The following is a 14,807-nucleotide window of genomic DNA, read 5'->3' as shown; positions in this document are numbered from 1 at the left end:
TGAATATTTCAGTATCCCAAAATACACCAAAAATAATTCAATCTTTCTTTGTTGATTCTAGACATAATCGAAAAATGTATAAATATTAATTTTAATATCAGTATCAATTTTCATTGCCAGTCTAGATACGTAAGGAATTCTTTGACTGACAGATACTGAGCAACAGAATTTACTTCCACGTATTGCAAGTGAATGACCTCAAATGCACTGATGTCCTGGACAAGCTACTGAACCAAAAAAAGAGCACTAGCAGGAAAACTGGCTAAACCCAAGTAATCTGCAGCTTAGCTTACAGCACTGTGCAGGGCGCTCCCCACTCATGTTTTGAAAATGCAGATTTGTTCCGGTGAGTCGATATATGAGGGGACAACAGGGGCAGAGTCCGCATTCGCTGAAGCACAACTTCATCCCCAAGAAACGACAGGGGAACAGAGAGCTGCATGGCCGGACGACGTCAGCACGCACAGGTGGACACCCCCCCAAGGGGCTGGGTCGGACCAAGGGGGAGGCCTGCTGGTGCGCCGCCCGCCCCCCAAGCTGCAGTTCCTTGGGCACACACACGCTCCACACGCAAAGCCGTTCTCACGTCTTTACAGGGAAAATCGCTGCAGCTAATATTTACATGTTTCTTGACCAGCTAGCATATACAAAAACTAATATTTATTAAATTCCCAATTCGGTTCCACTGAACAGTTTTTGAATGCTGGGTGACTAGCCCCGTTTTCCTCATTAACCCCTGTGGCTTTAACGACATGATTGCTTTGGCACAGTGCTGCGGTTTCCGGGGAGGTAGATGCAGAGCTAAACGCTCCACAGTAATTTCTTAGTTTGAACAAATGCGCCATGAGTATGCATAAAGAAAGCAGGACATAGGAACTCTGAATTATTTTCGCGACTTTCTGTGATTATGAAACTAATTCAATAAGAAGCTTCAGACAATAAGGAACTGACATATACAAACGCGCAAAGCCAAGGCCTTCTGACAATTCTGCACCAGAAAGAGCCAGCACTGAGGCAGCACTTGCTTGGTGTCACTGTCCTCTGCTTTTGCTCAGGGACTCAGTGATTCTCACGACACTAAGAAGTAAGAGTTAGAGTTGTTCCTGTTTCACAGGTGAAAAGACTGAGGTGCAGTTGAGACACTTACCCAAGGTCACCAACCCAGGCAACCTGGCTCTAGAGTCGATGCTTTACCCCTAACCATGCTTTACTGTTGCAACAGACAACTGTTCGGAATACCACGTCATGCACAGACCGCGTTCGTCGTTCTAGTAGGTATTTATAACAGAAAAAAGGCATAAAGGAAAGAGCTTGAATAATCTTTCCAAAATGTGTTACAGGCATCAGAAACATAAAAAGTCAAAACATTTATCTCTTCCATTTAAAAAAAAAAATCTCTACCAAAAATTATGGTGACTGATAAAGATGGTAAGAAATGGCAGTGATGGGCTCTACTCATCCAAAACCTCCCACCAGGATTTCTCCCATGCCAGGCGTATGAAGGGCCTGAGCAAGCGGATCAAAAAAGAATGGGATGCTCTTTCCAACAAGCCAGCCACTGGTGTTCACCGACCCAAAAATGAGCACTCCGTATTCAGAGAAGACATTTCCCAAGCCAGGGTTTCTATCAGACAGCTTACTGATCTTTGTGTCCCCTGGAGTAAAACTTAACCAGGGCAAAAGGGTACAGGCTACAGTGGTGGGCTAACATAGCGGTTGAGGCTGAGGAAGCCCTAGCAGGGCACTAACCTGGCACCCTCCAGTAACAGGTAGGAACAGACTTTGCTCCTCTCCTTCAGGACATCAAGTGGCCAAGAGCAACCTGACTTACCCACTAGCAGACATTTCTGGAGAACCCAGGGGAGGCGCTCTGATTTCAGAGTTAGTTTTGGGTTTAAGATTGAGTGTTTGTTAAAGAAGACAGAAAGGCAGGAACAGAAGTGACTGACAAGGATAAGCCATGAGGTGTCACACTATAAGGCTGGACAAAAGGTTACGAGACTACAGGAAAGGGATAGCTCATGGAACACCAGTGGAAAGCTGTCTTGCAAACCAACACAGACATTTCAGGTTAAAGTCAGATATTCATCTGAGCAATCATGAGAAGACAGTACTAACTGCACTCAAATTTAGGAAGAAATGACAGGAAGTATTTAAGAGACAACAGCCTTTTCTCTATGCTGACAGTTTACAGTAGGGAAAAAAAAAAGTCATTTTTATTCAGGTTAGATCTATTTTCTAAATAAACAGAAAATGAACAACAAATTCTGTTCAGTCAACTCTGCTGGCCTTCACACACAAAAAGGACAGTTATTGGCCATGAGGTCAAGATGAGCCAGTTCTGCTAGACTTTCTGAGGAAGGACTACTTAAAAATAAGTTAGAAGTAATTCTGTAATCAGAAAAAGTCGCATAGATTATGCTGTTAAAGTGTCCAACATAAAACAAAACAAAAACATGGGCTTTGAGTCACCTACCAGGCTTCAGGCAGCAAAACAGAATACTCATGTGGGGAAGTGGTCTCCGGGAAGTTGGAGAGAATCGCAAGGCGATGAGGAAGCAGGTCGGCTCCATGGTAGGTGAACAGAATTTCCAGGGCCTGGACGTCACTTTCCTGTATAAAAGGCAAGGGAGCAGTTTCTAAGGCAAATCTTAGAAATAAAGAAACGGCTGCAAGACTACATTTAAAAACCTAAAATTCACCTGCTCGTGAAGGGCTTGAAACACTCCTGATCGTTGCTAGTCTAGATCACACTTCTCAGTTGAATGCTATAAAAATTGTCTATTTTTAAAACTTTGAATGATGAATAATATTTATAAGTAAGAATCTCTTTTCTTGACACTTACTAACACTGTGACAAATAGGAAATGATGGTCTAGGCATGTGAGTCCATTAACTGCATGGCTCAGAGATTCAGAAAGCGTTAATAACCATAACAATTTTATTTACAGAAAAGAAATTACCCGAGCATAAGTTCTTGCTGAGAGAACAATATTCTGATTTCTGAACTTCTTAAAGTATTCAGCGTCATATCTCTGTTGAGATGAATGAGGCCCTCCTAGGATTTCCTGAGGGGAAACAATGATTTAATGAAAAGGCTTTTAAATATGGGTGACAAGAAAATATTAAAAACCTTTACAACTCTGCCTACCTAAATAAACAAAGCCTGAATTAATTAAGCCATAAACTGCGAACTAAAGCACTACATCTGCATTCTTGCCATTATTTTGAAAATGCTCTAGTATAAACACTGCTAATTTTTTTTAAGTACAGAAGCCAATGACACAGGCAGTAAAATCAGCAGCAGGGCAACCAGGTGAAATAAGTGACAGCCGCGCACAGCGATGCAGCTGCACTGACCAGGTGAGCCTCACTGGCCTCCCGGCTGCTGGGGCAGTTTATACAAAATGTGTGAGAACCACCCACTTCAAAAGATATTTATCGAGCAGTTACTATGTGTTGGGGCGCCATGGCAGGCAGCAATAATACAACGAACAGTAAGTACATGTCCCTGCTCTGCAAGAGCTTAGAACTGGTGAGAAAACAACCCAAAGGAACAAGCAAAGGGAAGCGAGAAATAACATAATTAGTTCCGGGAAGTTCCAGAGTGACTCGGAAGCTAAAACACAGACAACACTGAGGTCAGACATGGCATCTGCCAGTGCGAGGCCCTTCATCTGCGTGACGCTGGGCCCGCGCCACACGACCAGCCGTCCAGGACACGAAGTGGTTTACTGCAAGGGAAAGCGGCAGCTGAGGACGCGTCTGGAGATGAGAGGGGTGGAGGCTGAGGGGGCCGCGCATGGCAGAACTAGGGCTGCATGGCAGAACTAGGGCTGCGGGTTTCTCAAAGCAGCTGCCCAGCGGGCAGGTGTCTCACCCGGGGGAAATGACTCCCAGGAAGACTGAGTGGAATGGAAGGAAGCCAGGGGTGCGCGGAACTGATGAGTCAGGATGTGGGAACGTGCGTCTGAAGAGTGGGTGGCCCAGCACCCGGAGCAGGCCCGGAGCCACAGGAGGCCGCCAGGTTCCCGTCCTGAGTCCTCACCCGAAGTCACTCGCCACATGCCCTGGGCCACACACTCGGGGCACAGGCACCAGGCCCATCACCCACAAGAAGGCGCTCTCGGGGCACGGAGGCCACGCTGGGCCTGGACCGTGCTCCCTTGCCCCCACATGCCCGTGGGTGCCAGCTGGGAATTCCTCAGCCTGCCCCAGGCATCCCACCTGCTGACCTGCCTTCTTTCACTTTCTGTCCCCCTGAAAGTCTCTCATCTCCTCTCACAAGCGCAACAGAGAGAGAAAGAAAAGGTTGTAGTCCTGTGCTTTCTCCCCTTTATCATATTCACCCGGCAACGCATCAGCCCAAATCAAACCAAACGAGGAACTGTGACTATAAGAACGTATCACAAAACCAAGCCGACAGTCCTCAGTTTAATCCGAAGACCTCAACCTCACTAAGATCCTGATTCACATGAACCGCCGTGAAAGAGCCCCTGTCAGGCATCCTGGGAAACGCGAACGCCAAGTGCGCACAGAAGAGCCCGAGGACAGCTAAGCACTGGGGTACGCAGCAGTGGTCGGTTAGGGTTAACCCCGCCTGCTGGAGATGTGGAACGACTTAAGGGCAAAGTAACACGCGCAGCGGCTTGCTCTGAACACCTGCGAGAAAGCAGCACCGGGTGGAGGCGGTGAGGGGACAGGGAGCGCGCGTCGGTTCAGCACTGTCCGCTATGCTTTCGGGCTCTGAAACCCTATATAGCAAAAAGCTAAAAACTGATAAATTCAAGACAGCGTGCAAACAGACCCGCAGGGCCCCCCAGTGCTGCTCCGTTCCCGAAGACGCTCCCCAGGCCGGTGGCACCTCTCCAGGCTCTTCGTTCCCGCCCACCTCCGCGGGTCCTATGGCCTTTCACCCCCTCCTCACCCGCAAAGCTTGCCGGACATGCTCTTTTTGAATCTACACAATTGGACACAATGTCTCTTTTCAAACAAAAGTTGTTGGGATATCCACCCAATCTGTGACACGCCTTCACCTCCTTCAGTGACAACAGAAAACATATTTAACTGCTACTAAAAGACCCTGAAAACCACCAGCGCTGTGGCTTCCGTTCCTTCCTTTTCTGTAATCCACCACTATCTTTCCGCTTCCAAAAACTTCCTCCCACCCCCTTCTGGTTTATTCCCGTTAACATACAAACCCTACTTGTACCTTCTGTTAAAAAAGCTTTCGTCTCACTGCTGCCTCTAGCCACTTACCTCCTACGCTGCCCCTCGCCATGTGCCTTGAAAGAGCTGCCCGCAGCCAGTCTTCCCCCGACTTCCCTTTCTTTCCTAAACTTGCTCAACCTCTGATGAAAATTCGACTCCTGACACAGCAGGAACGAACCTTCAGAAGACAGCCACAACCTTCTAGCTATATCTCCGGCCTTTGCTCTGCGGCCCCCACAGCCTGCGGCCCTGACTAGCTGGCCTGCTGAGGAGCGTGCCATCTGCCATCTTCCTTCACGCCCCGGGGCCGTCTTTATGCAGCTCACCTTCACGGAGTTCCCACCCTCAGGGCCCCTCACCTCACTCCCAGCCCCCTGCCTCCCTTCATGATCACAGGCTTCAGGACGGGAGACCTAGCTCCGGGCTCTGGCTTCCTGCTCATTGAGGCAAATACTTCCCTCCCTGAGTCTCAGTGTTCATACCCATGTGGCTGGAAGGATAGTACTACCTGCCTCAAAGGACGCTGAGAAATAATCTGGATTGAGTATGTAAGATAATGACTGGTGAGAAGTGTGTCCACAGCGAAGATGTGGCTACTGACCGAGGCATCCTCGAGCCTACCTGTTCCTTCAGCAAACACACACCAGACTCCTTGGCCATCCAGGTGCCATCCTGAGCTCGAGAGACCCAGCAGCACACGCAGAGAAGCTCACCATCACGAGCTCCCATCCTCACGGCCCCTCCCACGCTCCCAGGCCCCCGCCTCCCTTTCTTCAGGACTGCTTGAAATATTACTTCCTATGTAGACATACCCAGGAAACATTTAATGTTTTTTCTCCGTTATGCTCCCTCATCGATCCATCAGACCTTCGTCACCATCACTTACTGCCACATAATGAGGACTTCTCGAGGACTATTACTTGCTCATCTCTCTACCTCCAATACTGACATAATATCTGGTGTACAGGATGGAAAATTCAAATGAACCCATTTTTTTCTCATTTATCACAGAATGAATAAAACAAGCCATGTCCTGTGATTAAAATGACCATCTGTCTCTACGACTTGCTGGCTGGGTAGCTACTATATCTGAACATCCTCATTTCTAAGTTTTAACAACCAAATTAATCAACTTCACCTATTTTTCAAAAGCTGAGATTGATTCTACAAAAATATAGCCTCAATAAATACTTTAAATGTCACTATTACTATGTTATAATAAATGTACTTATTACTGTCAAGTAGGAAACAGCAATTCAATAACTAAAGAATAATAAAAGGAAATTGACTGGATAGTCAAATTGAACATGTTCATGGAACTTTTACTTTTAACATCTGATCATTGGTCAAAGTAAGGTTAAATATAAAAGTAATAAGCTGTATCTTCGATGACTTCTGCAGTTCACACTGTGTTTGTGTGTATTACCTCAGACATCGCAGCACTGAGACATAACAAAAGAATATGCTTTAAGCTTCTTCGCACAAAAGAAACTATCATTAAAACAAAAAGATACACTACTGAATGGGAGAAAACATTTGCACAACATACATCTGACAAGGAGCTAATACCCAAGATCCACAAAGAACTCAGAAAACTCAAAACAAAGAAAACAAAAAGAAAAAAATCCATCCAAAAATGGGGCAGAGTTAAACAGCCACTTTCCAAAGAAAACCTACAGACGGCCACCGGCAGGAAGGCGCTCGTCACCCGCCACCAGGGATCACTAACCAAGAGCGTAGCAACACGCCACCCCCCATCCGTGAGGGTGGCCGAGGAACAAGGGCCAGGGAGGCTGTGGGTAAAAGGAGCCCGGCACTGCGGGTGGGAATGGAGACGGGGCCGGCCCCTGTGGAAAACAGTAGGCGGGGTTGCTGAAAGTATTCAAAGTAGCCCTACACATCAGTCAGCAACTGCACTCCCAGTATCTACCACAACGTGAGAGTGCAGACTCGAAGGAGGCGGGTGTGTGCACGCGTGCATTCACCACAGCACTTATCTACCACAGCCGAGGCACAGAAACAACCCAAGTGCCGAGAGTTGAGTGAGAGGATTAAGATGTGGCATATAAAGGGCCCTCCCTGGGGGCGCAGCGGGTTACAGCACAGCACTAAAAAGCTGAAGCCACTTCAGCATGAGTTCGATCCCCGCCCAGGAGCTGACCCACATGGTGCAGCAGACCTCTCCTGACCGCCCGCTGCTCCCCTCAGCAGTGCACTTCATCAGTCGGCCTGTTCTGCTCCCCGCTCTGTCCCTGATGAATCCTCTCACTGCCCCTGCCCCTCTGGCCTGTACCCCAGTTCTGTATGCATAAATAAATAAATATTTTTAAAAAATGATGTGGCATATACACACTATGGGATACTCCTCAGCTAGCAAAAAAAAAAAAAAAGAGAGAAAACCTTGCTATTTGTGACAACACAGATAAAACCAGGGATGATTATGCGACCTCAAGGAGACCCGAAGGAGACAAACACAGACGCTTACAGGCACACACAGAACACAAAGAAGCAAAACAAAGAACACATACACTAGCCGAGCAAGCCCTGGAAGTCTGACTGCAAAACGCGGCTGCTAGCCGGGTAGGTGAGGACTGAGGGTAAAGTGGGGAAGGGTCCCTGGACTGTGGCAGAGGACTGCGGGGTCCTTGGTGGTACGTGCAGGGAGGTGACAGGCATCTGAAGAGGTGCGACCCGCCTCTGAATATTGACAGTGCTGTAAAGCAATGTTACCACAACAAAATGATAATAAAGGAGCATGTTTTAAGACAATATGACAACCCAACCGTCAAAGTTACAGTACTGACAGTAAAAAAAAAAAACTATCAGCAACTTTTTGTACCACCGCTGTGTGAAATATACTACCATGTTCTCTAATAGCCACAGAAATAGCATCTAGTGTCACGAGTATTTTTATTTAAAAACATTTCTGTTACGGTAGAGGGTCGGGCATGGGTTAAATGCTTTTGGACTGGACTGCAGGTCTCAGCAGTGGTAAATACTTCATACTGGGTGGAAGCCTAGTGCTGGGGACGGGCACTATCACAGTGACCTCTACTGAATGCCTACTATGTGTCAGCACCAAAAGCAAAGAATTATGCCTGCAAAAGAGAGGTGAACAAAGACTGAGGAAGTGAAAACAAGTGGGGTCAACCTTCAAAGGTTTGAGATTGACGTTTGGGGCCAAGTGACTTCAGTTACGCCGCTCCGGTGAAAAAGCCCTGTAAACTACGTTTGCTGCAAAGCCGTCTGCTCACACCTTTCACAACACAGGAATTGGCGCTCGCGTACAGAGTACTCTTAAAATGCCCACCATGGGGACACTTCTGCACCCCTGAAGACACACATAGTTCAACCATCTACTTAGGGCCATAGTTATGATCAAAGTTAAATCAGCCAAGTTCAATTCATTAACAAATCATTAAAATAAAGAGTCAGAAATATTCATATTAGAATCATTAAAACCCAGCACATACTGAAATTTGGTAGTAGAGGCGGATGTAGGCAACTAACAAGCAGATATAAGGAATCTTACTTGTAAGACATAGAGCAACTTTAAAATCAGCATGGCAAATGAAAATAATAAAAGCAGGACAGAGCTAGCAAACAGAGGTGGGCCTCAGGCCGACGAGAGGGTCGCCTGTCATGGACTCTCGACCTCACTGTACGGGGCCCAAGAGAAACTACTTCTGTATAAAACAGACTCTTCCCACATCATTCTAATGACCAAAATATTAGGGGTTAGGGGAGTCACAGAGTTTACAACAGGTCACATGCGCATAATTGGTCCGTTTGAACAAAACGGCCGCTTACCTCATACGTTGCAAGCCGATCTAAGTAAGTCAGCAATTTCAGTCTACAGCGGCAAAGCTCCTTTTGTTCCAGTGTCAACCTGTTTTGAATAACTGTATCAGACCGCTCAGACTTACACAAAAGCAAGAAGCACTATGAGTTAGAACAAAATAAAAATGATCAATAACCCCGTGGGCCTGATACTCACTGAACAGCACACAGGAGCACAAAAGCAAAATAGTATCAAATGCATTTAAGTTGCTGAAGCAGTTTAAAGCCATTATCGCTAGTCTAGAACATGCTTACATGACTAGTTACTTTTACCAGAATTATCAAGCAAACAGTACTAAATCACTTACTTGGAAAAGTTCACTAATTTCAGCAATTCTCGTCTCTTCTCGTGCTCCTCCTTTCTCCTCTTGGCAGGTCCCTCATCGGCCGGAGAAAGGTCCTCGTAGGAAAGGCCATCCACATCTATCTCACCAGGTAGTGCAAATCTGCCAGAGAATGGCAAGTCTGTTTTGATCAATTTCTAATTTCAGGCAATGAAAGAGACACACTCCACACCTTTAGCAGATTGTATTATTAAGCAAATTTCCAATTTAAAAGAAAGCTTTTGCAATTGCAAAAAAAAAAAAGTGATTTATTCATTATATCCAAAAATGGGCAAGAAGTCAGCCATAATCATCACATATGGAAATACTAATAATATTGCAGGAAAGGAAAACATGCGAGGTGATATTTACCCACTGTCAAACAGTCTATGGGAAGATTCTGCCCAGAGCTCACTTGTATGGCTTCGATTTTAGGCCTGAAAAAGTGATGACTGGGGCCCTCCCTGGTGACGCAGCGGGTTAAAATACAGCACTAAGAGCCACTTCAGCGTGAGTTTGATCCCCACCCCAGGGAGGTGGCCACATTGTGCGGCAGACCTCTCCTGACCTGCCCGCTGCTCCCCTCAGCAGTGGACTTTGTCAGTCGGCCTGTTCTGCTCCCCACTCTGTCTCTGGTGAAGCCTCTCACGGCCCCTACACCTCTGGCCTGTATTCCAGTTCTGTATGAATAGATAATGAATAAAAAAAAGTGACGACTGTCAGTCTCATTGATATCATGCACTTGGCAGAGAGTGTATCATATCTGTATCTCAGAGAAGTATCAAAAAGCTGATGATCAATGTCTCTTGCTATAAACTTTATTACTGACTCCTTACAGTGATTAAAAGTTAGAGGTGCTGTCACAAGACAGCATCAAAGTGATTCTGTTAAGGTCTGAAGCTACAGAGAAAGTAGAGGAAGCTGGAACTTGTCTTACCTGGAACTACACCCAGGTGTGTACCTTCAGCCCCCACCTTAGGACGGTCGTGTTTGTAGCAGGCGTTCATTCCTCGGCATCAAGCCATCCACACAAACGTGCATGAGCTTATGCTATGTATGGCCATAACAAGCTGGCCTCAGATGGAAAAACACTGATCAAAGGCAGCTGTTTTGCCACAGAATAACCCAAATCAAGGGATGTTTACCCTTCCCAAGGTCTCAGCTTAAACGTTTTTCACAAAACCACCTTTACTTTTGAAGCCAAGTCCTTCTGGAACCCACCTGCCGTCATCTGTTCCTTTTCCTATTGCTAAAAGAGCTTCCAGGTCTGTGCCTGTTAGTCCATACTGGAGGAGCTCTTTTGCGGCATCCACGTTTTCAGGAACTCTTTCCAAACACTCGTGAAGAACCCAGGATCGTTTCTTTATTTTACTCTAGGTACAAAAACATAAAAGAATCATGAAAGAACCTAAGCCACTTGAGCACGCCTGACGACGCCTTCTGAAGCAGTAAGGCTGCCCCTGACGGAGAGTCGGGCCCAGGCACTCGGCCACACGTGGGCAGGTGCTGAAAAAGCGCAAACGCCTTCATTGCACGCAGGTAATTAGAGTTGCACGCAGGAAATGTGAATCCAACTGCTCTCTCTCTTCTAATGCAACAGAGACACAAAGCTCGGTGTTCCTTTCTGGAAACAAAACGGATCTTTCCACACTTTAACAGCTGTTCTTCAGCTTGCACGTGGCCTGTATAGCCTGGCCTGTGTAGCAAAGAGCAGAAGCGGGAGGACAAGGTGAGCTAGGCCCCACTTACACCAGCAGCTGAGCCCGGAAACAAAACAGCGGGCGCAGCACACCGGGCTGCATGTGCCTGGCTGCGAGCCACATCGGGCATTCAGGTGCAGACCACAACTGAACCCTAAAACCAAGGTCTGCTGGCCTTTGACAAGACCGAAGGCCTGTTCTTCCCGTCTAACCATTTCTGCCAGCTGCGTTCAAAAGCCTTGGCTCGTCCTGACCCGAGAAAGTCACTGTGCTCACAAACCGGAAATAAGCTCGACCCCCAGCGCGGCTCCTCCCCTGCTCCATGGCATCAGCTCTTTCCCCAGCGCCCGCGAGCTCCCTGTGCCCTGTCGACCCCTCAGCACCACAGAGCACCTGGCCCTAGCGGGGCTCCCCACCCCACTTCCCCTGCACTCCATTGCACCCTCTTCCTCTGCACCTCCAAAGTCAAAGTTCCACAACAGTTCCCCAAACCTCTAAAAGCCTAAGCCAACAAAGGTCTCAACATTTTCCTGAATCCAAATCCACCTTTCTCCACATAAGTCCCCATTTTCACAGTCACTGAAGGGTGACTTGAACCCTTTCAAATCCCCACTCAAAGTATCTTTGACACGTGACATCGTCCATCACCAGGACCTATCCGGATTGCCACCCTCCCGGGGTGCCACCCCGTGGACAGAAACCTTCCTGTGTGCCCAGCTTTACTTGTCTGGTGCTCCAACTCTAAACTGCCTATGTATTTAGCCAAACTAAGTATTTTCCCCAATTATAAAAAAAAAAAAGTGCTTTCTTGGTCTCTACTAACACCAGTCAGCACCTTCAAAGACCAAAGGTGCCCTTCACTGTGTTCCAGAAGTCACCACGTGGGTGGACGTGCCCGCGAGGACTCTGCCCTGGCTACCCAGGAAGCAGGATGGGTTTAGCATCTGACACTCCAGTCGATACAAGCAACTTTGCCATCTTCTGGGTTTTTTTTTTCTTTTTTCCCCATTCTCTCTCATGTTCTCTCACATCTGATGTGTTACTTATATGAATAGATTACCTTTCTGTTTGGTTGCAAAATCAACTTCTCACATGCACCTTTCACAAATTATGTTTTTGAATTAGTTGTGCACAAAATTTTTCTGGAAAAACAATTCGGAGTTTTTCTAAGAACATTTCTTAGACTCATCCAAATAAAAAGGTATTTTCCTTTCTAAATGTCAGGTGAGAAGTCACACCCTTATAAAAGTGTGTTCAACCGCCTGGTCACAAAGGTGGCAGCAACTTTGATGTGTCACCTCCTACTGCCCTGATCTCCCAGCCCCCTTCACAGCCCGCTAGGGGTGGGGGCCCGTTCCTTAGAAAGCAACGCAGTACTAAGATCTATCCACAGAGGACGCTGGAGAGCCACTGCCGCCGGGAAGGCGCTGGTTTCCCGAAGATGTACTCTGGCCACCCACCCCCACCCCTCTCCTAGGTGGCCTGGCAGCCAGCAGTGCCTGCAGGGGACACTCACCGGGGCTTCCACCCCCTTTCCTCCAACTGAGGACAGGTTCCCGTTGAGTCCCAGGGGCACTGCGGTGGGCAGATTCCTTCCCAGCAAAATTCTCAGGTGCCTGCGAGGGGTCAGTGGGAGTCTTTCCTTTCCAGCCCCAGTCCTGGCCCTGGTCACTTACCTGCCAACCCTGAGCCGTCCTCATGCTGGTCAGGGTTTCCTGCTCACCTGTCCCCTAAGCTCAGCGCACTGTCCCCCACCACGGGCATCCGCCACGCCTGTCTATCCCACCCCAGCGTCCTCCCCTCCCCCTGACAGGTATGGACACGCGGCCAAAGGCAACCCTGAGGACTTCTCTTCCAGCCAAGCAGCTGTGCCCGCCCTGTCCAGTGAGGCCGGCTCCCAACCTGGGGAAGAAGCCTTCCTCCCAAGTCTGTTCCTTCCCTGGGCGTGTTCCTCAGGCCTAGAGCATTCCCTAAAGTTCTCTTCACCATGTTAGTGACTCTTTCAGTATGAAAACTAATTCTCCATATAAAAACTCTGCCTGTTCAAACTGCCATGTGGTTCAGGCTCCTGTCGTGCCCCTGATGATGGGGGTGAAGAACGGGAACGAGATGGAGTCAGGGCAAGAACAGGCCAGGCCCAGGGACGCCACTGTGTTGCCAGTATTTAGGCCAGCAGAGCTTGGTAACAAGATCATTTTTCCAGGGTGAGGAAAATCCCCTTCGATACAGTGAAGCACAGCAACCAGAAGACGGTCTGCAGGCTGGAGCGTCACCACATTCCAAAAGACGGAAACATACCAGGTAGTTCTGGATGGAGGCCACGTTGACCGCCGACTTCCTCCACTGCCTCTGGTACACCAGGTCAGTGTCCAGGCCGTAGGTCTGCGCCAGGGACAAGGCTTCCTCGTACTCCTCACTTTCAATCTGTGAAGGAGGGAAAGGACACAGCAGCGTCGCTGTACTGACACAGCTGGTGCCGCTGCGATGCCGTGACCCCTGAAGCGCCCCCAGCCTGGTGGGCTCCGCTAGCAGCCCGGCTGTGCCTGGGAGCACGACGGCACCTGCGGCTCACCCCCATTCTGAAGGGCAGGGGAATCGGGCGCTTTTTGGGCACTATCCCGGGAGACAGAAGACCAAATGCAAGTTCAGACCTGTAAAAAGCCAGCAGAACCAGCAGAGCACATAGGCCGGCTCCGGCCCGCGGCTGCGCCAGGGACACCAGGAACAGCACCAGGAGCGGGACACATAGCGCCGGTCTGGTCGGCCTCCCCGGCCACCGGCCTGCGAGGCGAGTCCGTCGCCTCTGGGGCCCGAGCAGGCAGCTCTCCTGGAAGAGCGGCCGCCAGGACGGAGGCCGCGCCAAGCTGGAGAGGCCAAGCGGACGCCCACGGTTCCCCCACTGTCTCACCCGATGCGTCAGCCAGAGGCCGGCCTTGCTTCCAAACGCCCTGTGACGGGTCAGCCGAGCCAGCGCCCTCTTAGATGCCCCCTTCTTTGGAGAGTGAGCTTCTCCCCGGGCCGCCGACACGGCGCCACCCCGCCACTCACCTTCCTCTGGTACAGCTCCTCCGGGGTGGTCGAGCGCAAGCTCACGAGCCGGTAGTTCTTGGTGATGGTGCGCGGGCGCTTGCGGGGCGGGGCGAACCGCTCCATCTCTGTCACCAAGTACAGGCCCTGCTTGACGTACCCGAAGTAGCGGGCCTTGACTGACGTTTCCTGGTCGGAATCAGAGTCCTCGTCACCTTCATCTTCTTCTCCACTCCTCGCCTCCAGGCGAGATCGTTTGGGGGCAAGTTTAATCTCACACTAAGTTGAAAAAAGAGGGTGTTAAATTGACGGTGAGGGACTAGAGACAAGTTCTCAGCATTAATGAGAAAACATTTTTAGTTGTACGCTGGTTTGAGTCAGTACATCGGTCCTGTGATTGAGACTAACAATAGAGTCCACAGGACTCAGCAACAAACATCCCCGCTGCCAGTGGCAGAGAAATGCAGAGGGCACAAGCTGGCAAGTGTGAGCCCACAGGGCGCGCAGCCTCATAAACACTGGTCTGGAACTAGCGCAGGGAAACAAGGGGGTTGAAAATGTCAGTTCTCTGTTTGGAGGTTCCTCAAACTGCTAAACATGGAGCTTCCCTACGACCCAGCCATCCCACTCCTAGGTATCTACCCAGAAGACACAAAAACACTGATTGAAAAAGATACCTGCACCCCCATGTTTATTGCTGCTTTAT

General features: G+C 48.9%; 1 protein-coding gene across 1 annotated transcript in view; it reads right to left on the bottom strand.

The window, feature by feature from the left end:
* NBAS (neuroblastoma amplified sequence) overlaps positions 1–14,807 on the bottom strand; it is a 227,094-nt gene that overhangs the window by 153,638 nt on the left and 58,649 nt on the right. The window contains exons 15-21 of the mRNA XM_004686434.2: positions 14,123–14,380; positions 13,373–13,498; positions 10,596–10,747; positions 9,360–9,497; positions 9,022–9,100; positions 2,964–3,068; positions 2,477–2,613 (exon numbers count right to left, since the gene is read on the bottom strand). Coding sequence (XP_004686491.1) covers positions 2,477–2,613; positions 2,964–3,068; positions 9,022–9,100; positions 9,360–9,497; positions 10,596–10,747; positions 13,373–13,498; positions 14,123–14,380 — 995 coding nt within the window. The remainder of the gene's footprint in view (positions 1–2,476; positions 2,614–2,963; positions 3,069–9,021; positions 9,101–9,359; positions 9,498–10,595; positions 10,748–13,372; positions 13,499–14,122; positions 14,381–14,807) is intronic.

This window comes from Condylura cristata, unplaced genomic scaffold, assembly GCF_000260355.1.
Source record: "Condylura cristata isolate star-nosed mole 26May11 unplaced genomic scaffold, ConCri1.0 scaffold00020, whole genome shotgun sequence".
NCBI classification, from domain to species: Eukaryota; Metazoa; Chordata; class Mammalia; order Eulipotyphla; family Talpidae; genus Condylura; species Condylura cristata.
The sequence above is the reverse complement of the archived record's forward strand: the minus strand, read 5'-3'. Positions and strand labels throughout refer to the sequence as shown.